General features: G+C 40.1%; 1 protein-coding gene across 6 annotated transcripts in view; it reads right to left on the bottom strand.

Annotated features, from left to right (window-relative positions):
- RPS6KA2 (ribosomal protein S6 kinase A2) overlaps positions 1 to 26,855 on the bottom strand; it is a 302,187-nt gene that overhangs the window by 98,446 nt on the left and 176,886 nt on the right. For all 6 annotated transcript variants that reach the window (XM_042795988.1, XM_032996922.2, XM_032996923.2 and 3 more), the window contains one exon: positions 1,921 to 2,037. In XM_042795988.1, the coding sequence (XP_042651922.1) occupies positions 1,921 to 2,037 (117 nt within the window). The remainder of the gene's footprint in view (positions 1 to 1,920; positions 2,038 to 26,855) is intronic.

The following is a 26,855-nucleotide window of genomic DNA, read 5'->3' as shown; positions in this document are numbered from 1 at the left end:
AAATAGCACAGTCATGTGGCTGATTATGACTTTCAATTTTCTAGTTTGATATGCATGCAAACACCTCAGGTTATTAATACCTGAAATAGTAAAACTCCCCTAGCTGGAGCAATGAGTATATCACCCAAACCCCAACCTAGAAAGCTAAGCAAGTGCTGTAACTTTCAAGAGTGTTGAGAGCACTCCCTCTGACACAAAAGGCATCTTCTCTAATTCTCCAAGAAATTATTTAGACCTCAGGTGAACAACTTGAAAACCAGCTGGTTTGCATGCCCAGAGACTTAGAGATTTGAACCAAATACCAAGGTGATGAAAATTTAGGTGGTTGGAGCCTGCATAAGAAACACAGAGTAGACTTCCCTTCTCTGTGTCTTTGCTGCTCTGGGGAGCTTACTGACCTGTTTCACATAAGATACAGAAAGTAATTTGTAATCACACAGAGTTCAGAACAGGTATGTTGTCCATACTCACACTCTGATTCCCCAGCGAACTGGGTGGAACATGTCCTAGAAGTCAGATCTTTTGGGAAGTGATGGCAGAGACTAAGCATTTTTCTTATAAAATGACTAAATCTAGAAGGCCAACTCAAACAGGTAATAATGAAATACATCAGTACAATCTAATATAGCTAGTGAACGACTTCTAAACTCATTACAGCCTGAATCTGAATTCTGGCCATTCTGCCTCTGTTACTTGTGCAAAAGAGATTTCTTCTCTTTTCTCCTTCTTGTATTGAGTCATAAAGTAAAACTAACTTTGAGTTGTTTGATTTTTCTCATTTCTTTAATATTTAAAGCTTAAATATTCTTACTGAGCTCTCAAGAAATTCTCTAGATCAAAACTTACTAGTGAACGCTAACTTTCCTGATCTCTCTCATCTCAGGGAACTTTTAACAGACTTGCTAATCAATATAATTCTAGAAGAGTCAAGAAGTTGATAAATCTCTCAATATAGCTTCTTTCAGGAATAAAACTAAAGGCCCTGATTCATGGATAGTGTGCTCAGCTTTGTGCTAGATACCTCAGGAACTTTTTGGTATAAATCAGTTCTTCAGGTTTGCCGGAATGATCTACCATTAAATTGAAGGCTGGGAAATATATTTTTTAAACTCCACAAAATAATACACTTAAAATGATAAGGACTTCCATACCTGGTTTAAATTAGGCTCACTGTTCCACAGGTTTCAAAGTCTTATTTATTGAAATCATGGAAAGAGTTTAAGACTGAACTGATGACTCCTTCTTTCTCTCTATCTTTCCTTCCTATTCGCATTTCCAGCTGACACATCCTGGAGAAGAAGTATTGCCTTTGGGATTAAGAAGAGCCTTGGACTTAAGATAAAAATGTTGTTTCTCCACAAATTAGCTTATGGTCATACAGGTAGGATTTTTTTCCTCCATGCTCTTGCCACAGTTGCTCTCTTCAACAAGGATTGACTCCAGGATTCTCTCAGCAAAGTGTATGGGCCTCTGAGTGCGGCCTAAAGAGTAGTCTGGGACTTTAAAATGTGCTTGAGATCCCATTTGTCTTCAGTGGGGACTGGGCAGCTAACTTCTTTAAGCCTTTGAATGTTCATATTTACATCCCCCCAACTATGCAGCAGTGTCCATTCACTTCCCTGGTGGGTAGGTGAGAAAGAGGAGGGGAGTCTAATTTTATAAACAGTGAGGCTCACTAATGCTCACTTGTGCTCATTAGTCCAGGTCCAGAGCCATAAGCACTATTTCCTAAACTCTTTTACATACAGGGATCCAGCTAAGAGACAAAAGTGTTATTAAAATGAAGATAGGTTTGGGCTTGCTTATCTGACTTTACAATATAATTTATAGATGGATAATGTTACCAGTGTAAATGAACTCAGAAAAAGGACGTGACATTTTCAGTGTTACTCTAGGTGATTAGATGGCATTAAAAATTACCTTTCCGTATGAACCTTGTCCTAATACTTTCAGCAGCTCAAACTGAGAAGGATCTGCTTTTTCAAAACCTTCCTTCACATGATGACTGATGTCTATTTCCTTCACGATACCTTCTTCCTGCAAAAACAACAAAAAACAAAATCCCCAAATCAGAGCTGTTATCCTAAGGAAACAGATTGTTTATTAAAATCTCATATTCTGGGATGCTACAATCATGTATAAAATTTTGAAAATAGAAACAAATGCTTGTCCAAATATTCCATGTGCCTGTTACTGGCTGGGGAGGGTAATGTCAGGACATCCAGGCCTGCTGCTTCTGGTTATTGAGCCTCAAGATATGACTAGGTGAAGATAGAATATGTAAGCTGAAACACAAAAACACACTTGAGGACTTGGTGTACCCATCACAGACCTTGCTAGTAGAGTGTCAGGTATTCAGATCTGTACTATAGAGGCTCCAGCACACCTCTCTCCACATACTTTCTCATTCTCCCTCAAAGCATCATTTAAGTCCATTTTAGAAAGCTCCCTTAAACTCAAGCAACAATTCTTCTTATGAGTAGTCAATAAAGAAAAGGCAATGATATTGGTGGTTCTCCCTATTTACCCAAAAGAATAGAAAGTTACTACCAGTAACCTTCTAAATAGAAAACAAATTAATGATTTAGATGTGAAAATGGGGTGGTGGTGGGAGGAAGAATGACACATTTTCTTGCTTGCAGGAATTAGCTTTAATTGCTTTGGGTTTTCCCGGTTCTTTCATTAAAATATTTCCTTTGTCAATAGATGCACATGCCTCAAAGACACCAGTTGAACTAGGACTTTCATCTTGCAAGCTGTGACATATGGCATTTGTTTAATGTTATTTTGGCATGTTCCTCTAAAAAGAGAGTGACTGGGTCATGTGAGACCCAGAGGGACTATATAGCGTTTTCAGCAACCCAGAAAGTCATTGAGCTGAAAACAAACCTGAAAGAAAGGACCTGCTCTTCAAGGACACAGTGGTGAGGAAAGACGGTGTTTACACACCTTTTTATTTCTGTGGTGTTTTGTACACCTGCATTTGGGCTTTTTTTTCTATTCAAACTACTTGTTCTAGCTTCTCTACAACTAAAATGTGGATTGTGAGTACAAAACCTTTTTGTTTAATCTCCAGTGTTGCAGGGAATTATTAATTTATATATAGGTTTGAATATTTCTGCACCCATCAGAAATAACTGGAATCTCATAAATATTATTTTTACATTGAACTTTCCTGCAATTGTCCTTTTCCCTCAAGAAAATATCTTGACAATACCTGGAAATGTAACATTTGTTTCCCATTCTTAAAAATTAATATGTAGAAAATAGAAATAATATTCTAAAATTAAAATACATTCACAAAACATTTGGCCAAAATACATTAGTTTACTAAATAAGAATAGATTTGATTCCCTTCTCCTCCAGAAAAAATGTTATCACTTTCTACCAGCTGTAATTCATCTGATGCATGGCTAACATTACCCAGATTGCTCTTTATACTGCCACTTCATCCCTCCTTTTTCCTACCCTGCCTCTTTACACTCACATGCTTTGGAACGGGGAGTATACGCTCTTCTTGGTTTGGAAAGCTTCCTCTACTTTGTGCATGATACCAGAATCATGGAAAATAATCATCATCTCATAGAAACTCGTTTTTCTGATCCTAATTCCCGTAGTTTAAGGTTTGCCTGAAAGGAAATGCTTGAAACCAATGACTAGTTTTCACAGAGAGATTTAAAGGTTTTCAAAGTGTGTAATTGCCAGGATCTCTCATCTTGTTTTTCTGGCTTGAATTGCTGTGGGAGACAGAGCATCTTCCTGGTATTAAAAATAATATTTTTTTTTCAGTTTTTTCTATGTGAGAGAAACAATAGTAAACTGATACAAATTCAATGTACTGTATTAGCTGTTTCCTAATGAAACCAGGAATTACCTATGCGCTGTTATCAAAGGCTCCACCACATTCTGAAGTGATGAACTTTCTTATTGAGGGACATGCATCTTTAAGTAAACTGCCTGCAGCTGAGAAACTTGCACACTGGTAAGAACATTATTTTGAGCTTATCGCACCCTGCCACACTACAGCTTAGGTGAAGTATCTGGACTGCAGGACTCACCACCCATCGGTTACTCACTAAGGCTAAAAATTACTCCCCATAGAGCCAGGCTGCTGAATCACGTCTACACCAGACCTTGTATGCTTGGGAGCTTGTTCTCCACTGAGTACAGGAGGAGTTTGGGAGGAGGCGCTTCTGCAGGCCAGTCGCTGTGTGTAGACACCCCTCTGACAACCATCATATGATGAACAAACCGCATGACCTTTTCTCAGGTGAGTGTGGCTTAATGGCACGTAGTCACCATTTCATGATTTTGCCCACCTCTTTCACAGCAGCACAGCACAACAAGGACCATCCACTGCAACCAGGTGAAGCAGGATGCGGATCCAAGTTTTGAAAATGTATTCAGGAGACAAAGCTCTGCAAATAAGAAACTAACCCTAATTTTATGTACACCAGATATCTTCCTCAGATTTACCTCTCCTTTGAGCTGACACCTCGATTGCAAAATTGTGGATGAGATCTACTGCAAACAGTGAAACCTTTTTAAGTTCAGTTAGATCATATTTCAGCCTGAACCATGGAGTCACTTCAGCTACATTTGCAAGCTTAAATAATGAGTGAGTTTCAATTTGTTCATTCATATTAGTCATCAAAGTCACAGGCCTACAACCTTAAGCATTTTTCTTACGGTATTAATAAATTTAATATAGCTTCTTTAGGTTCATGAAATGTATTCAGTTACAAGAATATATTGGAAGTATTAAAGTGATGAGAATTCAGCTTGCGGGAAGAATGCTTAAAAAATTCTAGTGTTCCCAGACAATAACACAATTAATTCATAACTTGCAATAAAAACAACACTTTAATTACATGCATCTTTAATTAAAATTTCAGAAAAAGATTATTTTGAAAGAATGGGACCAAATGTAAGTCCTTGCAGTGTTTATCAGAGAAGCACAGATTTTAAAGATGGAAAAAGCCTGTTAGATTACGTGACTTTATAGAAATATAAAAACTTTGGTTATAAGGAGTTTCTGGCGGTCATTTAGTCCAACACTACTGCCCAATATATCAACAACACTTGATCAGACCATATGGTTTTTGTCCACTGTGGTTCTCAGCATCTCAAACAATGAGATTTCTATTTGCCTAGCTCAGAAATGCCCACAGTCATGTCGAGCTGCTTACTCCACGGGTCCTTAGGAGGAAGCAGGATATTTATCTAGGAAGGTAGGATTTCCTGTGGATTTCCTGTGGTCTTCTCACTAGAAAAGGGCAGCAAAGCAGCACTGAAGAAAAGCATGCCAGACAGCTCTTTTTTCACTGACCGTCACTACAGCAGCGTTACTTGTGAGCTGTCCAAGAGGCAGATAGTGTTTTAGCTAGTACGACAAATCAACTTCCCTCTGGAGCAAAAAGCCAAACTATCAGTACTTGAGACTGAAGGTGGACACAGCCCCTTGAAGGAAATACACGCTGGTGTGTTTTGCACACTTGCATGCATTTGACTTGCATGTATTTCTATATGCTTATTACTTATTTTGCTGCATGAATTCTGGAATGACTTCTGTTCCTTTGCTTTACCTTACTAGAAAAAAAAAAGACAACCCACAACAGTTTTACAGTTCCCTTTTCATATTCTTATTTGGGATTTTCCCCTATAATGTATGTATTTTGAAGTCTCCTGATAATAAACTAATATGGAATGTGGCACAGTTTTTCTCAGATGCTGATGATCAGAGTGAAACCCAAACTATCAGAGCACAAGCACTGTGGGCAGATGAGCCAGCTATTCTTGCTCTGAGTTACATTTTAGGGACTTCTCTAACATGGATTTTTTTCACTGGTCCAGCAAGTGCAGCATATCTACATTAGGAATTTGCATTGCAACAACAAAACAGAGGCAAGAAATTCACAATACAGACAAAGCCTGCATGCTGAAGAAGCTGTTTTGATAGAGAGGATTTCACCATGGAAGAAACCATGAGCCAACTTCCAAAATGGTTTTGATCAGTGAAGCTGGTGGAGACAAAAATGAATGTTCCACAGTTTGGTCTTGCAACAGCTGTGCACAGCAACCCAGGCTCTTGCTCCCTGCTGATTTGTCCCGACACTGCATTAGCAGGAATGCTTGACTTGTTGAAGCTTAATCTTTTGTAAACTTCTCTAAATATTTATCTTTGCACAAAAAGCATCATCCTGTGACACAAGTGAGATGGATGTTCTTGGCAGCTTGAAGAAAGCACATGGTCAAGCAGCACAGACTAGGGGAGGGAGGGCAATTAACTGGAATACATGATGAAAGAGGAATGGAGAGTGCTTCTTTGTGCTAGTACAAGAAAGACTTATTCAGGGTCTGATTCTGTATTGCATAATGCACTTAAAGGCTTCCCCCTCAAGCCCCTCAAGTTGGGATAAGAAGTTTTGGATACACAAGTAACCCAGTATTTGAATGGGAAGGCCATTTTGATCTCCTTTCCTTTGGGACATAGGAGAAGTGTGTCTGTGTTCTTGCCCTGTGACTGTGGATTCCACAGACACATCTGTTTTGGTGCTTCCTGGAGGCAGCTGTCTCCTTGTAGCACTGATGTCAGCTCACTTCCAAAATTTCTTCATGCAGACCTTAGAGAAAGGGAGGCACTAATGCTCAGTGGCTGCTGGAGAGCAACCACAGAAAACTTTTCCAACTGCAACAATACTTCCTGACTTACTGTCATGTGTTTGAGTAGGACTGAGAAGTGAAGGGGTATAGACCTCGGAATGGGGTACAAAAAGTCATGCAAAAGGGCAGGCCTTCCTGAAGAGTAGCTCTTTTCTCTTCAGCTGTACAGCCTTTTATCTTGCCTGCTTCCTGGCCTCTCAGCAAACATTATGGAAAGAATAACTCATAGAAAACTGAGACATTTAACACCTCTTGAAGTCTTGTCTGGCTCCTACTCAACAAGCTTCTGAAGGAGTAGAAATAAGGTCATCCTCAAATCCAGAGGCCACCTTAATTGTGCCAAATATATTTCAACTGCATGCAAAAGCTTTCCTTACCGAGACTTCCTGAAATGGTCTGAAACATCTGGAGAGGGATCACTCCAGAATCAGCTACTTCTAGCAATGAACAGTTTTATGTAACTATATCACATGAGAGAAAGTTATGGTGCTAATATAAGGTTACTATTTTTTTGCAAAATCAGTGAGACAGGTTTCTTACTTTTGTTCCTGCCTGGCCATCTCCTTAGTTTGGACAGAATCAAGACTGACATATGCAGGCATGGCTGTAAAGGGTAAGCTTCAGTTTCCAATAAAAATATGTGCAGTTTTCATGTGCAAGTTCTCCAGCCTTCAGATCTGTTGGCTTGCATGCTTTAAGGGGCCTGAGGTCAATGAAGAGATGAATGAAAATGTGGCAGGAGGAAATAATAAATAATGATAACTCTGAAGAGAATTTATTGTTGTTTGAGAGAATCATTATTTGTCTAAAGCACATGCTCAAGATACAGACTTTATTTTGTTTCCAGTCTTGCCATTTAGCATGTTACCACCTGTGTTGGCTTTGTGTGGCAAGGTTGTGGTAGCAGGGGGGCTACAGGGGTGGTTTCTTTGAGAGGCTGCTGGAAGCTTCTTCCCCTATGTCTGATAGAGCCAATGCCAGCCAGCTCCATGATGGATCTGCCACTAGCCAAGGCCATGCCCAACAGTGACAGTGGTAGCACCTCTATGAGAACATATTTAAGAAGGGAAAAAAGTTACTGCGCAAGAGCAACTGCAGTCAGAGAGAGGAGTGGGAATATGTGAGAGAAACAACTCTGTAGGCACCAAGGTCAGTGAGGGAGGAGGAGGAGGAGGTGCTCCAGACAGCTCATGGTGAAGACCATGGTGAGGCACGTTGTCTCCCTGCAGCCCAAGGAGGTCCATGGTGGAGCAGATATCCACTGACAGCCTGTGGAGGACCACATACCAGAGCAGGTGGACACCCCTGAAGCAAGCTGTGACCTCGTGGGAAGCCCACGCTGGAGCAGGCTCCTGGCAGGACCTGTGGACCCATGGAGAAATGAGCCCACGCCAGAGCAGGTTTGCTGGCAGGACTTGTGACCCCATGGAAGGGAGCCACACTGGAGCAGTTCATGAAGAACTGCAGTCCATGGGAAGGACTCATATTGGAGAACTTCATGGAGGACTGTCTCCCCTGAGAGGGACCCCACGCTGAACCAGGGGAAGAGTGTGAGGAGTCCTCCCTCTGAGGAGGAAGGAATGTCAGAGACAACATGTGATGAACTGACCACAACCTCCATCCCCTGTCCCCTACACTCCTGGAGGGGAGGAGGGTAGAGAAAATTGGGAGTAAAGTTAAGTCTGGGAAGAAGGGAGGGTGGGGAGGATGTGTTTTTCAAATCTGGGTTTTATTTTCTCATTATCCTACTCTGATTTGATTGATAATAAATCAGACTAATTTTCCCAAGTCAAATCTGTTTTGCCTGTGACTGCAATTGGTGAATGATCTCCCCCTGACCGTATCTTGGCCCATGAGCCTTTCGTTATACTTTCTCTCCCCTCTCCAGTTGAGGAGGGAGACTGATAGAGTGGCTTTGGTGGTCACCTGGCATCCAGTCAGGGTCAACCCACCACACCACCTAATATAAACCCAAATCACAACTATTTAACTTCCAAGTATCACAGGCAACATAACATTCCAAAATAATATGGTTCATTAGGAAAGCACGCTTAAAACTCTGATATGGGAATAGTCAGGACAGGATATGATTGATAAAGATGAGGCCAGGTTTCCACCTCTGGTTCACATGTTCTAATCTGGCTCAACACACAGCAGAATAATTTTTGTCAAGACATAATAAGACTATTCAAATTTTGCCTAGTGCAGGAAATGAATTGCTGGCCTGTGTTCAGTTCTTTGAGGACAAGTATCAGTGTTAAAAAAGATGTATAGCAACATTTTCATTAGCCTCTTCCCAAGCCAGTCTCCAACAGCTGGAGTAAAATTTGAAAAAGAAATCTTCCATTTTAAATGGTTTGTAATCCAAGTTCTGGCTTCTGTTGTGGTCTGGAAAGATGTAAACTGAGTAATAATACCATAAATGGGTCTGGTTATTTTGTCCTCTACTCTCAAATTAACATTTGCTTTAGCAACAAAGAATTGGACTTACCGAGCCCTTAGAGAAGCATGTGGAACTCACAGTGAATTCACTGGACATTGCGCCAGGTCTGTATTTGGCTTTCAAACATAAGGTCACCTACCTTCTCAAAAGGTCATATAGAGTTAAATAATACACAATAATTTTTAGAGAGATTGGAATTTATTTCCCAGATCTTTCACAAATGTGAACAGAAAGTGTTATCTTGCATATGAAATTCAACCAAGCACGTCAGAACACAGTGGAAAACAATAACCTTAGAGCAATTTCTTGGAGTGCAACACTATCAGTCCCTGTTAAATGCAGCAAAAGTTTTTCTGAAGAGAACACCTATTACACCCTCTTTATCACTTCTCTCTAACTCTAAACCTTTTATCCTACATTCTTTCTTCCTTCTCTCTAATGCATGTCTCTACAGTTGAGGTTCAGCTGAAATCAAACAAACTAAACGTAAAGAGAGAAATCACAGAGAGCAAAGGCAGTGAATACTATCTGCTGGATAGACGGGTGTAGTTCATGAGTTGGAGGTTTGAGTATTCAGGAGATTTGGGTTCAATCTTTTGTGCTACCAGGCTTCCTATGTAACTTTGATGAATCACTTAAGGTTGGATTCAGCTAAATAAATGCAAGGATTTATAGTGCAGTGGACAATGTTTTGAACTGTCTAGCCGTACTTTGCAGTCAACAGAGAGAAGCAGGCGTTTCATGATTAAAAGAGATCAGATGAAGTCATACCCTAGAAGTGCACGTTCCCTTCTGTTGACTGTGAAGAAAACCTGAGATCACTTGCTGCGATGGGGGCTTCTGCCGTTGCATAAGATGAATTCATGTTTACTGTAAAATTTTGAAATACACTTAAATAGAGTAGTATTGTGGCCAGATTTTTAATGGCATTACAAAAGAGAAGATTGCAGATACACGCCATGGGAATTTTAACAGAACTTCTATTGAATTTAAATATTTTTCAAAATAACTTAAATACTTGAAACATCTAGCCACTTAAAAAATACTCTGAGGTGTTGGGAGCAATCCAGTTATCAGTATTTTGCAGGTCTGGTAAATTAGGCATTACTTCTACTTTGTCCCTAACCTGAAAAATAGGAATAGTTGCTTTTTACTATCTCGTGGGAATACTGTGAGAATTAACACAGAAAAGAATATGTGAAATTATCTCATACCGCAGTAATGGATAGCCGAATCATCTGAAATGTATCCAGTAACACATGATATCAGGTGGCCTACAACTGGTTTCTCCTTTAGCTCAGATTGAGACATCTTGGTCTTGAAGACTTGTGCTCTTTATCTGATGACTACAGTGTCTTTAGAGACTCGGTTCCTGACTAGGACAAAGACATACAGCACAATGACTGTGAAGATACATAAGAACCATCGTCCTATTCAAAGTGCAGATACACATGAAGTAGAGGGAGATGCCAATTCTTGTTCTGAACTCAAATCATTAGCCGGGGTAACTTTAATTTTTATGTTAATTATGGTGCAAACTGCAATAGTTTATGTGGAGTTGTAAGTAGAAAGAGCTCATAAAAAAAACAAACAAACAAACAAACAAACTATTGAAGCAAGGGGTTAAAAAAAGCAGAACAAAAGCAAAACCATCTGGTCACAAAAAATGCAAACAGTTGGCCAGCCTTACTCATACAGCAGCACTCTACAAATACTCATATACATTTGTGAACTTTAACAGAAACAGTCTCAAAATGAGTCACACCATTAAAGGACAAAGAACTCAGTTATATTGCTCTAAGCTACAATAAATAAGAGCAGCAACATTTTCATCAACATCCTACTTGGCATGGTTTGCAGGTGTGTCTTTGGCCTTTACATCTCAGAAGGGCTGTAAAGTCCACTACTGATTGTTTCTGCTGGTGATTAGGCAAAAGAAGAACACTTGCTGCTTATTCACCAAGGAACTTACTGCAAGTAAGTCTGGATGCAGTGCCTAGAAGAAATTGTTGTTACACCCAGAAGGATAAGTATTCTTGTTTCCTTAGGATGATGCTATGTCACCACTAAACAGGGTTGTGAAGACTACATGCAATAATAGGGACAGTATACCTCACTGCATTTAAAAAGGAAAAAAAAAAAAAATCACTTTATAGAGAAGACTTTCATATTTTACCCCCCACTACAGCTGAAGTCCTGGCTCCCAGGTCAGTTACGTGCCCTGCGTGCTCTGCTCTGAGCCACTCGCAAACTCTCGGTGAGTGGTGTGGGTGGCTCCCACTGAAGACCCTTCTGGGAGTGCCACCGCCGTCCACCACCGCAGCCTGCTCACCCAAGTTGCCCGGCGGCTGCTGCAGCATGCCAGCCCGCACAGGGAAGCCCTGATGTGACAGTCCTACTGTGGTGGCAACTCATCGTTCATGCACTTCCATGAAAGGGTACCGGTAGTCTCCCAATCCCTGTGTCCCAGCCTTCCGTCTGTAAAACGCAGGTAAGGCCTCCTTCCTTTTTCATGGGGTTACTAGAGTGTAAGGGCACTGGGAAGACTATGAAATGCTCATATACTATGAAATTAGGCTCAGGTAAGAAGGCAGGCAGACAAAAAGGTCTATCTCTTCAGAATACTATTCAAGAAATAGAAATACTTCCTCTAAATGGCACCAGTTCTCTTATTGTTCTGTTCAGCTGCTTCACAGACTAGAAAAAAAAATGCGTCCGATGTTTTACTAGTGCATTTGAGTGTGAAATAAAAACTCCAGCTGCACGAGGAAGATAAACTACTTAAGCAAAACACATTTGCAACCATTTCCTCACCGTTTTTCAAGTGATCCAACTAAAACACTGCTCACCATAGTGTAAATGGCACAGTAAGCAGAAAATACTGTAACAAAGCCCTGGTGCATTTGCATGGTGATTTTAAAGAACTGAATCACCTTTAATATTCATATTAAAGGAAAAAATATCAGATTTCATCTGGAACTGTGAGGTGGAGTTGACAAAAGGCTGCAATAAGAAATAATCCTGTTACTGAAATGTTGGACTGGTCAGTTTAGGAAAAATATGAGTCTGCTGTTTAAAAATGACTTGTAGGTTTTGGTAATTATAATTTTCGCTCGGAGAGGAATACTAGCTTACCAGTGTATTTTGCAGCCTCTCATTAATTAAATTCAGCATCAGCTAAGGGTTCAACCAGCTTGTACTTCACAAACTGGAATACTGTTGCTATTATGTTAGGAAAAAATGTGTTGTAATGAGGTTCATTATCTCAGTGGCGTTTTACAGGCAGAGTATTAATAGGGAAACGGACTAATGTGAGGTCATTATGGAATCAAGGCAAACACAAATTAGTTTTAATGCTACTGTTCACAGCTTGGAGCTTCAGTGAAGGCACCAAAGGAGAGAGAGTGATGGAACTAAATCAGGAAGAGAGAAGATGGCAAAAGCGCAATCCTACAGTGAAAACATGACAAGACTTAGCAACAGCATGGAGAGTGGAATAAGATGTGGAGGGCAGAGAAAAATGGGATATCAAAAAGGACACCGGACTTGCAGGGCAAGGGCAATTGTGGCCTATACTAACAGAGAAGTAAATTGAGAGAAGAATAGGAGAAAATTGTTTTAACTTTGCAAGCTATCGTAACTGTAATATTAAACAACTTGCAATGCAACTTTTCTCCTTTTTATGCAGCAGGTCAATCCTATCTAAATACCTAGTCATCTACCTGGGCTGAGGTGAGAGAGTACAGGCATGCACGTATGTGCTGGAGCGATCTGATGGGGAAGCTGGTGAGCAGCCCTGGCACGCTCAGAACTGCTCCCAAAAGAGTGAGAGCACAATAGGGACCAGGCTTCGCTGTACAACCAGCCCTGGGGTTCGGCCTTACCCAGTGACTCAGCTGGGCTGCCCAAACACAATCAAATGCTGTGAATCCAGGCTCTGCTTATTTATGTAGACTGGCTTCAATTCTTTAATTTATACAAAAGGCGCACAGATAAAATTTTAAAAAAAGTCACGCAAAGTACATGACAATACCTCATCTCATGCTGGGCTCCAGTTCCACAGACAAATATTTATCAAGGGATACTAGAACCGCATATTTATCTCCTTCAGTTGTGTACTTTTATTACGTCTATGGCTGGGACCCAGGTCATTATTTGCAGAACTACGTATTTCAGTGCCTAAGGACTGTTACCATGCACAAGTACCTGTCTAAACAGATTTTCATTAGTGTACTGGAAATCTGGCCCAGGACAAGGCCCATTGCATTTTGTGGTTTTGTGAACTACTAAGAAGCCTCTAGTTTAGCTCACGTCCCTCTAAGATTAACGTGGTGGAACTCAAAGGAATAAACCATTAACTGATTATCACATATCCTCTTTTCTGTGAAGACAAAAATTGTTTACAATGACAATGTTATACAGTACTAAACAGCAGCATGTATTATAAATACACACTGCATTGAAAAGATTTGTATTTTAGGAATGAGAATAAACATAATGCAGAAAATCCTGGAGACAAAGAAACACCTTCACAACATTGTTTGGAAGACTTTCTTATTTCAAAGGGCTCAGACTCCTATACCAATCTTGCCCTTTCGCAGAGATTTCCAATTTATAATGTGTTTTTGTGTAACAAAAGTGCATGTGTGGTAAGTTTGATGGTTCTCAGCTGATTGGGAACTTTATGATCTTATCATTACAGCTTCACAGGTGGAAAAATCAAAAGATTTACATATAACATTGTAAAGCCAAATTCCCAAATCCCACCAGAAATATTTTCAAAATTTTAATTATTATATATGTGTGGAAAAGAACCATTAAATGAATATGCTCAAATACAGAAATGGATCAACAACAGTTCAGCCAAAACTGATCTACAGCCTACCAAAGCCTGGAAGGATTTCTAGAATAGGATTCATCGAAACATATGAGGTAGCTGTCTAAACTTCTGTACAGCTGACAGAGAAATAAGTGCTTTTAGGCTTTGATTTGTATCAGACAAAAGCAGACTTCTAAACCAGAATTTAGTTAAAGTGCCCCTTTCTGCTGACTGTAAAGGAAGGCTATGCTGATGAGTTCAGATACAGATTAGTTCTCTCTTCCCACATCCCTTGATGGCTCCTTTAGCATCAGATGGATCATATGCTCTTTTCGAAAGATGTACGTTGCATTATATTGGATATTTCCAGGCCAGCCTTTCATCAACCCACCTTTTTCAGTATGGATTTTCTACAGTGTCCAAAAGACAATGTGCGATGCTCCGATCATTTCATCTTTCTGACTGGATATGTACTTGTACCAACTATTGCAACATCCTTCTGCAGGGACATTCTTACCTCATCTGGCTACTGCCATGGTCTGCCACCACGAATCAGAGAAATCAAGGCCCCTCTTGGACATGAAACTGGAAGGAAAACCACAGTGCTGTGGCAGACATCATGCCAAACTTTCACACTGGGGGAAGTTTCGATGAATAAGAGAAAACACCATCTTCTTCAGTCTCTTAATTCAAAATACATTTTTCTCTTTAGCACAATCCTTGCAGTATTTGGCCCACTAGATCCCCTGATATCCGCTAGAAGACTCCCAAGATAACTTAAACCAGTCGCAGTGCTCACCACCACGTGCCTGCAGACTGTGAGACATTGCTTTCAGCTGCCCTGCAGCTTTTTGACTCTGTCACAGCCATGTAAAGGGACATTTACATCAAATGCTCTTGGTTCTCATCTTCAGCCACTTTATTCACAAAAGTCCTATTGAAAGCAAAGGTACATAATGACAAAGAAAAGCAGTGGAAAGGAGCTCTTTTTGTTTAATCCATTTCTTTACAGAAGCCTCCAGGGTTTTAAAGTATTGAGGATACCAGTTTTAGAGAAAATTCACTGCTCTAGCCTACATTCTACAAGTACTTTTTAACGTTATGCAAACATGCAGAAGGTCAAACTGAGATTACCAAGTTCCTGACAAGTATTTTTCATTAACCTGTGGCTACTTCAACATTTTCCTGTTCTGGCTGAAAACTGTTATAACAAATTCACATGGCATCTTAACAGGTAGAGGATTTTTTTTTTAAAAATAAAAATTTATCCAGATGGCTTTATGGAAAGTTTTGATTGGCCTAGACTCATACACTTTCTTTTGACAACATATGCACATCTTCAGGGTGAAAGCATGACACAAAGAAATTTACCATGGAACAAAATGGTTCTGTGTTGAAAGTGGCAAACCCAGAGCCCTGATCTGTTCAGGCTTGCCAGCCTTGGCAGATATGTGGGACAGACTCCTTCTGGTCCATGAAGGCGATCCAATCCCAAAGGATAAGAGGACTCTGCAGTACCCTTTGCTGCACACTGTAAATGGACAAGGTGGGGAGAGAAGACCAACCTACTGTCCTACTGAACAGACAGATTTGCTCATACGTGATTACAAAACTACACCTACAAAAAGACCAGAGCACAGATAAAGATCTATATTATTTTTGATCCACCAACAGAGAGGTGCATAAGGCAACTTCATGATTTCTCCCATTAATGTATCCCCAAGAAGATGGAAGAGTTAAAAGCTGCTGTACAGTAAACTGTGCAAGGTTGTTCTTATGCTCAGAGCAGCCACAAAGATGTCTGGGACTCCTGGAAGAAGCTAACCTTCTATTCAGAGAAAATTGAATGGGCACACACTAAGGAATTCTTCCTATTCTAGTTTCAACATTCATTTTAAATATAGATTCAGTTAGTGACCTGAATAAAGACAAATGAACAGCAAAATACAATGTCACACTTCACACATGCATAATATAATTTTTTAATATCAAGCTAATAAAAGAAAAATGTTTTTGATACTCTATATGGTGGATGTTATCACACTAATAGTCAAAATCACCAACTGGCTCCACAGGGCTGCAAAGCCAGTGAAATCTTTAATGCAGCTGACATATAAAATTCTGAAGACGAAACTGATGCAACAGTATAATCACCATGGTTTCTTTTGCCACATAAAAAATTGGAAACCCCACTTGAACTCAGTATTCCTGTATGAAACACAGGACACCAAGCAATAGTTACTCCTGTTCCTTTACAGATAAGGCATTTATTGTGCTACTCAGTGAATCCTAGGCAATTATGGCTGCAGTAGATTATAGCCTTTATACTGAGTCTTATTTTATAAACCTAGCCAACTAACCATATCTGCACCACTTGTTACTATGTTACTGTTTTATAAATAATAGGAGAAAGACAAATGAATGGTGAGTGAAGTAATTCATTCAATCAGTAGCAACAGGAAGCTAAAATTAATATTATGGACAAAGGAAAACTAGACAATACAATCAGAAGATGACAAGTGAAAGCCGAAGAGGAAAGCTGAAACCACACAAAAGTTTTACTTCAAAGAAGTGTTTAATCAAACACACAAGTCCAGTGCTCATTTGTTTTCCCCATTTTCCCTGTCATAAACAATGAGCAATGCCACAGTTTTTCCAAGAAGCTATGGGAGGTAAAGTTTCTGTGATTTAAGCCAACACTGTAAGGAAAAAAATCTTTAATGTAAAACACAGTGAAAAGCTGATTATGAATTTGTCACAAATTTTGCATTGTCTGTATTCTTAAACCAATTTACATTTAAAACTGTTCTTTTTCATTGCTGACTACACAGCAGGGTCCTGCTGTGCCAAAGCAGAGTTCCAGTTTGCTTTGTTAAATGCTCAGTTTTCTCAAAAACATTATTTTTGGACCGTGTTTCTTCTGATTGGTTTTCAATGTTCAAAATGTTTCTTTACCCACAAAGGCTGAGTAAACTGACATCTGCTGTCCTTGAACTTTATCCAGACTTAATAACTGAAACTTTTTGTACCGGGCACTGTCAAAATCTTTAGTCCTCATAAAACTCTTATGCTTGTGAAGATAGACATAGATGTCATCAGTGAGTTTACATCAAGCTGTGTTACTGGATCCATCTGAAAAGTAAAGTAACAAGAATTACAGCCCTACACAGTTGCAATATCTAAACTTCCAGTTATATGAAGCAGTAAGTAGAGCTTGGTGACTTATAACACTGCTGTGTAAATAGTCTTCATTTGGAGGTGAGAGTAAAATGAAGGAAAAATTCACATCAGCTTCTAATTTCTGTAACGACTTTTATGCCAATAAGCTGTAACTATGTTTTAAGGACACTGAAGGTTGATTGGGTGCATTTATAACTAAGATTCCTGGAACTGCAGAGAGCAGAAGAGCAACCTAAACCTTTTTTCTCACAGTTAAGGGCACTGAAAATAGAGCCAGCCAACAGGCTGCAAGTTGACCCAGGGCGACATATACCAAAATGTACATTATTTCCAATTACTAACAAGAAAAACCTCAACAGATATAAGTATACATGTATCTACTGGGTTTTTCCTGAAACAAAATCAAAAGAAAATTTTTTTTTTTAATAAAAGTTCATCTAAAGACCTAAGGAGTCCATCACATACTGAAAAGCACCTATCAGCCAGTTAGCTACTGAACACCTCTCCCTCAGTAGTCACCAATAAAAGGCACATAATCCCTTGCAGTATTTTCTTCACCAACAAGCAAGCAAACCAGGTTCCTCCCCACCCTACCTGAAATCCTCCTGCATTCCGCCTTCCTTCCAGTCATCCCATCTCAAAAATTTGGGTCATAAGCTGAGTCTGGGAGAGTGCCAGGAGGAGGAGCAGGTCTGGGCTGGGGGGGGACTTGGGGTAGGGTGCAGCTGCAGGAGTCCGGGAGCCACATCAGCATCACGAAGGGCACAATGGGGAGATGAGCGGAGCAGCTGCCCCTCGGCCCATCGGCAGCTCCTCAACCCCAGAGAGGCATTGCCTCAAACAGGTCTCCAGTTGCTCTGCACTTGGGAAGCGGCAACCGGTCTCTTACATCCCAATTTGAAACGGAGCCGCAGGCGAGAGAGTTTGCAGCTCACATTATGTATAATACCCTGGAGAAGCAACATTAATGGAAGGAGCCAGGATGTGTTGTAATTGCGGTCAGCCCTGGGAGAGACGTAACGCAAAACACACGGGGCATGTTCCAGCAGCGCAGCCTCGAAGTGATGATGGGAGGGTTCGGGTTGTGAAGAGTCACACTAAACGAAGCTGACATAATCTCCCAGCCCGCCACAGCCACACAACTACTCAACACTGCAGGGTAATCCCTTGGCTATTATAAATGCCACAGAAATCCTGAGCAAAGGCAACAAGCAGGTTTGTAACCCGTGTGAGCACTGCAGACTGGTACCAGGGGAGCTCTCAGACTTGATCTTGCAACCACCTCCCAAGTTCATCCTGGAAGTTGGGGAAAACCAGTGACACTGCTGGTCTAAACTGGAGCCATTCCCCACCTTCTAATACGTGCATGGAAACTGCAAGCTGTAAACCAAGCCTGTTATAATGTCTACCTACTCTAATTATCTAATTATGCAGGATTGGAGACATGCACCAAACCTAAATTATATTATGGATAAAGTCAGGAGCAATAAACCTAATCACAGCATGAAAGATTCGGTTTAGACATCAGGAAAATCCTTCCCTGACAAAGGCAGAGAAACACCAGAACAGATGCCACTTAACATGTAACCAGCTTGTATCCTATCTCCCTTCAACTGCCTCTTTTTTGTTTTATCCTCTGATATTACACTCTTTTTTTTGTGTTTTTCAAGTGCCCACAGTGTGTGTACATGGCTGTAAATACAATAAATACTCTTAACAAATGGTGGCTATTTCAAGATTTATAGCAGATATTCAGGATCCACCTTATGAATAATGGGGTCCAGATCTAAAAAGACCCTCACTTCATTAACAGGCATAATTCTGATTTATGCTTTTTGCTCCATTACCAGCAATGTAAGTAGACATTTGAGAAGAAGCTGCTCTTGTAATAGTTTTGCAGGATCAGGCCCTAAAAACGGAGGATACAGATGGTGAACACAAGATGCACGCTGAGTGAAAACAACTCTCGCTTTCCATGGTGGCAGAATGCCAGTTAGTTAGAGCCTGCTGATGACGGTACAAGAAGAGGAGGAACTGTCAGGCATATGTGCCAAATTTACTCATTTAAAAAGTGAATTGGGCATCACCGTCTGTTGCAGCTAATCAACAAAATGAGTTAAGTGGGGCAACAAATTATGGCCCTTTTAATCAACTAGCACTGTCATCTCCTTTATAAACAGGGAGAGTTTCTAAATTTGCTTTCAGTAAGTTTGAAGCAGTAAAAGAAGATGGAAACATCCTGTTAACAAACTACTGGATTAATTCAAAGACCATCAAAGGACTTTCTATGTACTTTAGATCAGGATCAAAATACATACACAGCATCACTCCATGAAGGAAAGTCAAGGATGAAGAGCAGATTCATCACTTAGGTTTTTAAAAGTTATTTGAGAAAAGAATAGATTATTAGGATCCTGACTGTGGATTTCCAACAGTGTGAGTACACTGTATTGATGAAGTCATAAGGGTTTGAAGAATTAGGCCTTTATTTTACTTGCTGCTTGGCTGCATCAGTCTAGACAACTACCAAATAATGTTGTATTATTTCACTTCTTGTTGTAAAAGGAAGAAGAAGGAAACCCCAGAATTCCACCAGCTTATCTCCCTTCAGAATGCAAGTCTTCTCTGGAAAAGATAAATGCTACCAACTCCTTTTGTATTCAGAAGATGACATGTAAACCACTTAAAACATCCCAGCCAGAACTACAGCATTGTAGCCATTTATATTTTAGCACTCCTCAGTGCAAAAGAGCTCAGTTCCAGAATATAATGCTACAGAAAGAGCAACCGTAAACAAACTGGATTAAAAATAATCTTGGAAGTGGCCTAGGTATTTAAAGAAACCTTTCCTAAGGTGATACAGGTCTGAGCACATGACCAATTAAACAAAAAACCCACAAACCCAGATATATAGAAAATGTCTATTAAACTCTAGGTTTCATCCAGATTTGAAAGCTCCTTGCACAGGATACCAGCAGACATTGCAGTCTCTACAAAAATCTTTCTATGATATAAATCTTTATCAAATCCAGTAATTCAAAACTAATTAAACTGAAAGCCAAATGAGAAGCTGCACAGTTCACCTGGTTTACAAAAGACTCAGAACCTTTAGTAATCCTGTTAAAATGATTTGCCAAACAAAACTACTTGACTACAGAAGGTGAATACACAAACTTTGCTTATAAATGCATAATGTAACCGCCTGAGGAACAGCCCAGCATTGCATTAGTACTGCAATGTCTCTTCATTTTTGCTTTCCCTCTCCGTGAGGGGGAAATTAAATTCTCTTCAGAGTTTCCGCTGCTGCTGAAAAACATTTCAACAATCCAAACACAGGATTTACTCCACTGACCACTAATGCCAAAGGCCCCAAAACCACTTACTCTGAAAGAAGATGAGTTTTGCAATTTGTAACTGCATCTACAAAGCAATGAAAAAATTATGGTTTCTTTTTTACTGCCATAGAAAGGACTGCTTTGTACATATTTTTCCTCGGGAAATACATTGCTATAATTTTCCATTGGAGAGTTTCTGTACTGCTGCATTGCTAAAGTGACTGCAATGCTGACCTAATTTGGGTCATCAAAAGCCTAGGATTAATCACATGTCTAAAAACAAACAAAAAAATTGTTACATAAATTTACTTGCTTGATTATATGTAACTATTTCTATCAAATATTATGCAGCGTTCTTCAAAATGTTAAAATGCACAGGCTGTAACTTCTGCATTTTTTCATCTACAACAAATAAAAAAGAGTAATCTACATTTCATTTTTCCATATTGTTATTATCAACAGCATATGCACTGTGATAATCAGCCATTGCAGGATGTCAAAGTAACAACAGAATCATTAATGTAGTCTCAGAAACCCCTGCAAGTATTAACCTCGGATGCTGTGAGTTTAAGATGCTTGCTTATAGTCACACAGTGAATTTGACAAGATGAGGAGTAAAGCCCAAATTTCCTGATTCCTGAGCCCTATCACAAGACAACACTGATGTAATTATTAAATTTTAATTTAGTGGTCTGTACATTTTGTATGTCTAAATCTCCAGAGTTTGTAACATCAGGTATTAATGTTTTACTTCAGGTTCAAAAGTATGAAGTACACTAGAAGCTGGTTTTAGCTTAATGGAAATGAAACGGCCCATCTCAAAGCACTATGATGTTTAGAGCATGCTAATGCTTACAGAACCGTATGGAAATGTTAGGTATGCAGCTCTTGGGTTTGGTTACTCATGTCACCAGAGCTGGCAATGCAGTGCTCGGATCAGCTCGCGCAGGGTTGCCTGGGACGTTTCCATACAGCTCCTCTTCACGTGAGGCAGGCGTAACCTTGACCCTGCCCTCGCAGCCACGGCTGCCTTGAAACGCCACAATGAGAGCCCAGTCCCATCAGATTTTACAGATCTTCAGCGTATGCTCACTAGGTGGGATGAGTACCCGATGTGTGTGGGCCGGGGGTTACCTATCCTGCACTCAGAGGATATTCTGGTTTCCAAAAGATCAAACAGCCGTTCGTCAGAGGAACCATTATAGGATTCAAGTGCCTGCTCCTCAGCCCCGTTTCTGCTGATACAAATGTGTGCCCAACACGTCTCTCTGGAGGAACCCCAAATTGTCTTTCTTCAGAGATCCCAAGAGCCCCCAAATGTGGAGAGCCAAGACAAGCTGTGGGCACCCAGCCTTTGGAAATTCATCATTTGAACAGGTCACAGAAGCAGCATGGAGAAGCACGCATGCTTCAGACCACCATACAGGTGGACAATCCTTTCTGTGTCCAGAAATTACCACCAGTACTCATCCAAAACCAAAGTCTGCCATTCCAGAATGTTTGGCACATGCAAAATACAATTTCAAAATTTATTTGTAGCTTCATTGTCTTCATTGTGCCTTCATTTCTTTTGCCAACTGACTGTCCCTTCCCCATCTTTTTATTAAAATCTTTTCCCCTGACTTGCATGCTTTATTGGCCTTTCAGATCTTACTGGTCCTAGCGACTTTGTGGATTAAGCAACATCTGCTCAGATAAGTAGAAGAGAAGAGATTAACAAGTCAGAGAACAGTCATTGCCTGCAGACATTCTGAAAATAACCATCTCCACAAAACTAACAGGCAGAGCCATCAATTACAGTCATCCTAAAGGTAGACAGTATTTGCATAGAAAGAGTATTGTAATCTTATAAGTAGAACCCACAATGAAATAGGTTTCTCTATTTCCAAAACTGTCAATTCCAGTATTTCAGGAAATAAACAATGAAATCTCTGCTTGCAGTGTCACTAAATGTAGGTTGTGCCACGCTTCTAGTGATGAACCAATTCCAGAATAAGGGACTACTTAGCATAAGGGAAAGAAAACCAGAAACCTATAGCCAGTAACAGCTTCAGCTCTCACTGACAATCACCTCTTAATGAACTTCTGAGGCTACTTGCATATACAACAGCACACATGTGTTTAATGTCAGAGCCAGAGGCATCCAATTACCCCGGTTACTTCGATAATACTAAAATAAAGACATGTTTTCTTGAAGAACTTCAGCTCAACTGTAATATAAGAACACTTTTTAGCCTTGTTTTGTTTTTCATTCGAGGAATCTACTTATTGGAAAGAATATTGTACTCAACTAAGAATCTGTTGGAAATTTTATTTAACTATCTTGGATTTTGTTAAAAAGTTCATTTGATATATATATATATATATATATATAACTAGAACCAGTTTTTTTTTTTAATCAAGCATGTTTTGAGTACATTTTTTTGAGCTGGGGTTTTATAATAGATCTTTAAAGGATGCTGTAAAAAGTAATTTTCATTCATTTTAAAAAATTATATTTTCATCTTATTTCAAAGGTATATTTAAAAAAACCTGAGATGTTGCTTTTCAAGAACATCCCAAGACAAAAACTGAAAAATTATACACAAAATGCACGATATAGTTTTCAAGCAAAAATTCTGGGGAAGTGTTTATAAAATTAAAGAAACTTTTGAAAACTGTCATAAATGTTATGACTTAGTGACCTAAAAAACCCCAACTAGTTAAATAAAAAAATGTGTGCATGGCTAAGTAAGTGCAATTTAGATTAGATATTCTAGCAGTAAGCATAACCAGAGTATCAGGAGGAGATGTGGGTAAGGCTGAGATGGAAGGCACACACGCACACATATGCACAAAATCTTCCAGCTGTGTTGTTACCTCAAATTACATTACTTCATAGCACCTCTCTCTACACAGGGAACAGCACAGGACAGTCCAATTAATTCCCAAATTAGAAAAATAAGGCTGGACAGGACCACTTGCCCTGCCAGAGACCAGACTGGTCATGCTGCTGGAGATGCTTGAGGTCTCACGGTGTCATCTGGATCGTGCTGGTGACTAAATGCTTGTCCTGGGAAAGAGGCAGTTCATCGTGCTACCCTGTATGCAGCCACCTATCAGCTGAGGAGAACTCTACAGTCAGGGAGACGGGTACCTTGTATGGACTTTAAAAGGGGAAATCTTAAAGACCTCAGTAAATTTCAAATTCTTGGAAAAATCTGTGACAGCAGCCTGGACATGCCAATGCACTTATTTAAAATAAACGAAATACAGTAACCACAATGTGACACAGTTCTTTAAGAGTTGCTGCACTCATAAGGTCGTATACAGGGGTTTTCCCACAGAACTGGTGTGGCGTCAATGGCCGTTACAGAAAGTACAGGCGCTCTCCTTTCTCCCCAGGACTGAACGTGAGAGCTTGGAACAGATTCAGAGCCTCCTTGACCCCAGCTGAAGGAGCTGGTCAGAGCTGAGGAATGACTGCTGGAGATGGTGGGACCATGCCCTGTTCCCCTGTCTTCGGTCACGCCCAGCATCCCTTTCTGAGCTGTCTGCTCCCTCTTGGGCAGGGGGAAAGCCTGCTAGCACAGCAGAGAGGCAGAGCACTGATCAAGAAAAGCTAAGTGAGCTGTAAAGAGCAAACAGGTACAAGGAGTGCCATCTGGCAATAATATAAGGAAAAAAGCTTTAAGTGGCTTATATAAACCAGTGCCATAAACCCCCTGTATAAAGGCAACTAAGGACACCATCTCTCCCAGCCTAAGGTGCTGCTGGCTGAACACTGGAAAAAGAACAAAATTAAGGTTATGCAATGCCTTGCATTAGGCCCAAAGTAAATAAAGTCAGGACTTGCATTTTGACAGCAATGTGAACCAAACAAAGCTTGTGCTGCTGGGTAAAACCCCTGAGCTTCTTTCCATTGTCGTGGCAAAGTGGGATGGATGGGAGATGAGCAGGGGCTGCCTCAGCTGCAGGAGGCACAGGCTGTGCCGGGACACACACGGACCCCCCAGCCTCTGTCCCCTCTTGTCAGGCCTCAAGAGGCAGGTCCTCCACGGTCCATCTTACAGCATGGGCTCACCACAATGAGAAAAGCCCAGAACTGTTGGGGAATTAAGGCCTGAACTGAAGCCAGCTGAAGCCAGTTAATGACTTAATGCATTTTCACTCATACGATTGTAACACACTACGTCTCTGATCACCATCGCCTTTTGGTTCCTCAGCTGGAGGTAAACCTGTACTGTCCCTGACTTTTAAGGACTACTGAAACCAAAGATGAACACATTCATTCATTTCACACAGCCAGTGATTTTCCAAACAATCCTGGAGATTGAGGAGATGGCAAACAGACGTTCTGCTGCTAATGCTCACCACAAAACCCGGTGACCGCAGTTATCCTGTTGACTTTGTAACACAGAGTTGCTCAGCTTCAGTAACAGTGCCACTTACTGCCCTGAGGGCTGTGTGCTACAGGCCATTGAGGAAAGCACCAAAGAAGCTCGGAGATGTGGAGGTGCTTTGAAAAAAAAGGTTTATGCAAAAAGTAATTCACAGTATTCACCAACCCTTGAAATCCACTGAACCAAATTACTTCTAAACATACTTCTTCCATCTTTTTTTTTGCATATTCTTGTTTAATTTTCCCCTTCAAATAAGTTGGCTGGCCATGTGCAGCCTCTGTTAGTGTTACAGCAGTCTGTGCTGGGGAGCTTGTCGTCCAGCCTAGTTTAGTGGCTTGTGGGTGCTTGGTACTACGGCACCTTTCACATCAGCAACCATACCTTCCCTCCTGCTACAATTTGCCATGAAGAAGAGCTTTCAACTGCCAAAGCACTGTCATTCCCCCTATCCCTCAACCCAGGATAACTCCAGTTCCAGATAATTAAGCTGTCAGCAGAGCTGTGAGGGTACTGCCATTTTCAGAAGCAACCGCAATGTCTTTCCCAGGGAAAACTCCCATCTTCCAAAACTGGTGTCAAGGCCGGCACCAAGTGTACCCATGGTACATTGCCCAGTGGAAGTCTTCAACTCCCAGTCACAATCAACGTGCAGTTCAGATCCCTCTAAGAAAAGGGGAAAGTTAGGCAACTTTGTTACAGGAAGGAGCCTGGCACAACACTGGTTTCTCTGCAGTAGAGCTCCTGAAGTATTAATTGAGCTTTTTATTTTTCCTATGAGTAATACAATGTACAGAAAATAATATAGAAGCAGATAGTAGGCCATACCACATGTCTGAAGAATAGTAATTTTCACATTTTATTACAAGTATAGTTATACAAAGTTCACAATATTGTAATACTTTGGTTTTATCTGTTGTAGTCAATCACTAGTAAACTGATCCATCTTGACCCCTAGCAGAATTAAAGATTTTGGTAACTTTTCAGTAAAATAACATTTAAGTAACATAAAAATGCCAATTTCTTATTAGCTTTCTCTACAGGGAATTGAATATAAGACCAAAAAAAAAAAAAAAAGGCTAATTAAAAAACTGCTACTGAGTTTTAAAAGCTCTGTGCATTTACTTCAGATGATTGCTCATAAATTCAGTAAAACCCTAAAGATTACTCACATCTAGTAACATTATCATCAAGGGCAAAGTAACTTTCTTTTTCCTCTTACAGAGAAAATGGACTTATATTATGCTGCTAATTACACCTACACATTAAGTAACCATCCGTGTTAGAAGTTGAAAGCTATGAGCGAGTTTTATTTCTCATTTTTAGAAGATGGTAATCTTTTTGGATCACTCCTCAGACTTTAGAACCAGGGCTATGATTTTCCTAATGGCATCTATTAGTTCAATATCAAGTGCCCTTAGGATCTTGTAAAGTATCTTCTTTATTGAAAATTACACCCAATCTCAAATATGTTTTGAATAAGAATTTCTAATGGAAACAGAAATTTCCAAAATGGAATCTGACATATAAAAACCACAGTGTTATATTTGGGGTTCATTCATATGGGTCACTATAATTTCTAACATGAAATGAAATTCACTGCTGAAAATTTCTACTGCATGTTCCGGAAATATATTAGAAATTAGAGGATCTATGAGATTTGTTATAGCATAAGAATGAAAATGTTAACATCTAAATCTGTAATTTCTATCATGGATAAGATTAAGAGGAAGAGAACTCTTTTCTTTTTAGATCTGTATGATGCCTCTTAACCATTTATAATCCTTGGCCTCATTTTTCACCCACAAATATTAGCATAAACCATTCCACAGGAGGCAGCTACCTTTCCCAGAGGAAATTCCTCAAATATCCCCAAAATTTGTTCTTAATATTTGCTACTGACATTCCTTACATGCTGTTATAAATGCTGGGTGAGCTTCAAAACTTGTTGAGACTGCATGAACATCACTTGCAAAGCAGAACAGTCCTCAAGCCCTTCTGCTACTGTGGCAGCCCTCAACAGCATCACACACAGC

Source organism: Tyto alba, unplaced genomic scaffold, assembly GCF_018691265.1.
Source record: "Tyto alba isolate M040663 unplaced genomic scaffold, T.alba_DEE_v4.0 Super-Scaffold_22, whole genome shotgun sequence".
Lineage (NCBI taxonomy): Eukaryota > Metazoa > Chordata > Aves > Strigiformes > Tytonidae > Tyto > Tyto alba.
Note: the sequence above shows the minus strand (reverse complement) of the source record. Positions and strands in the feature narration are given on the sequence as shown.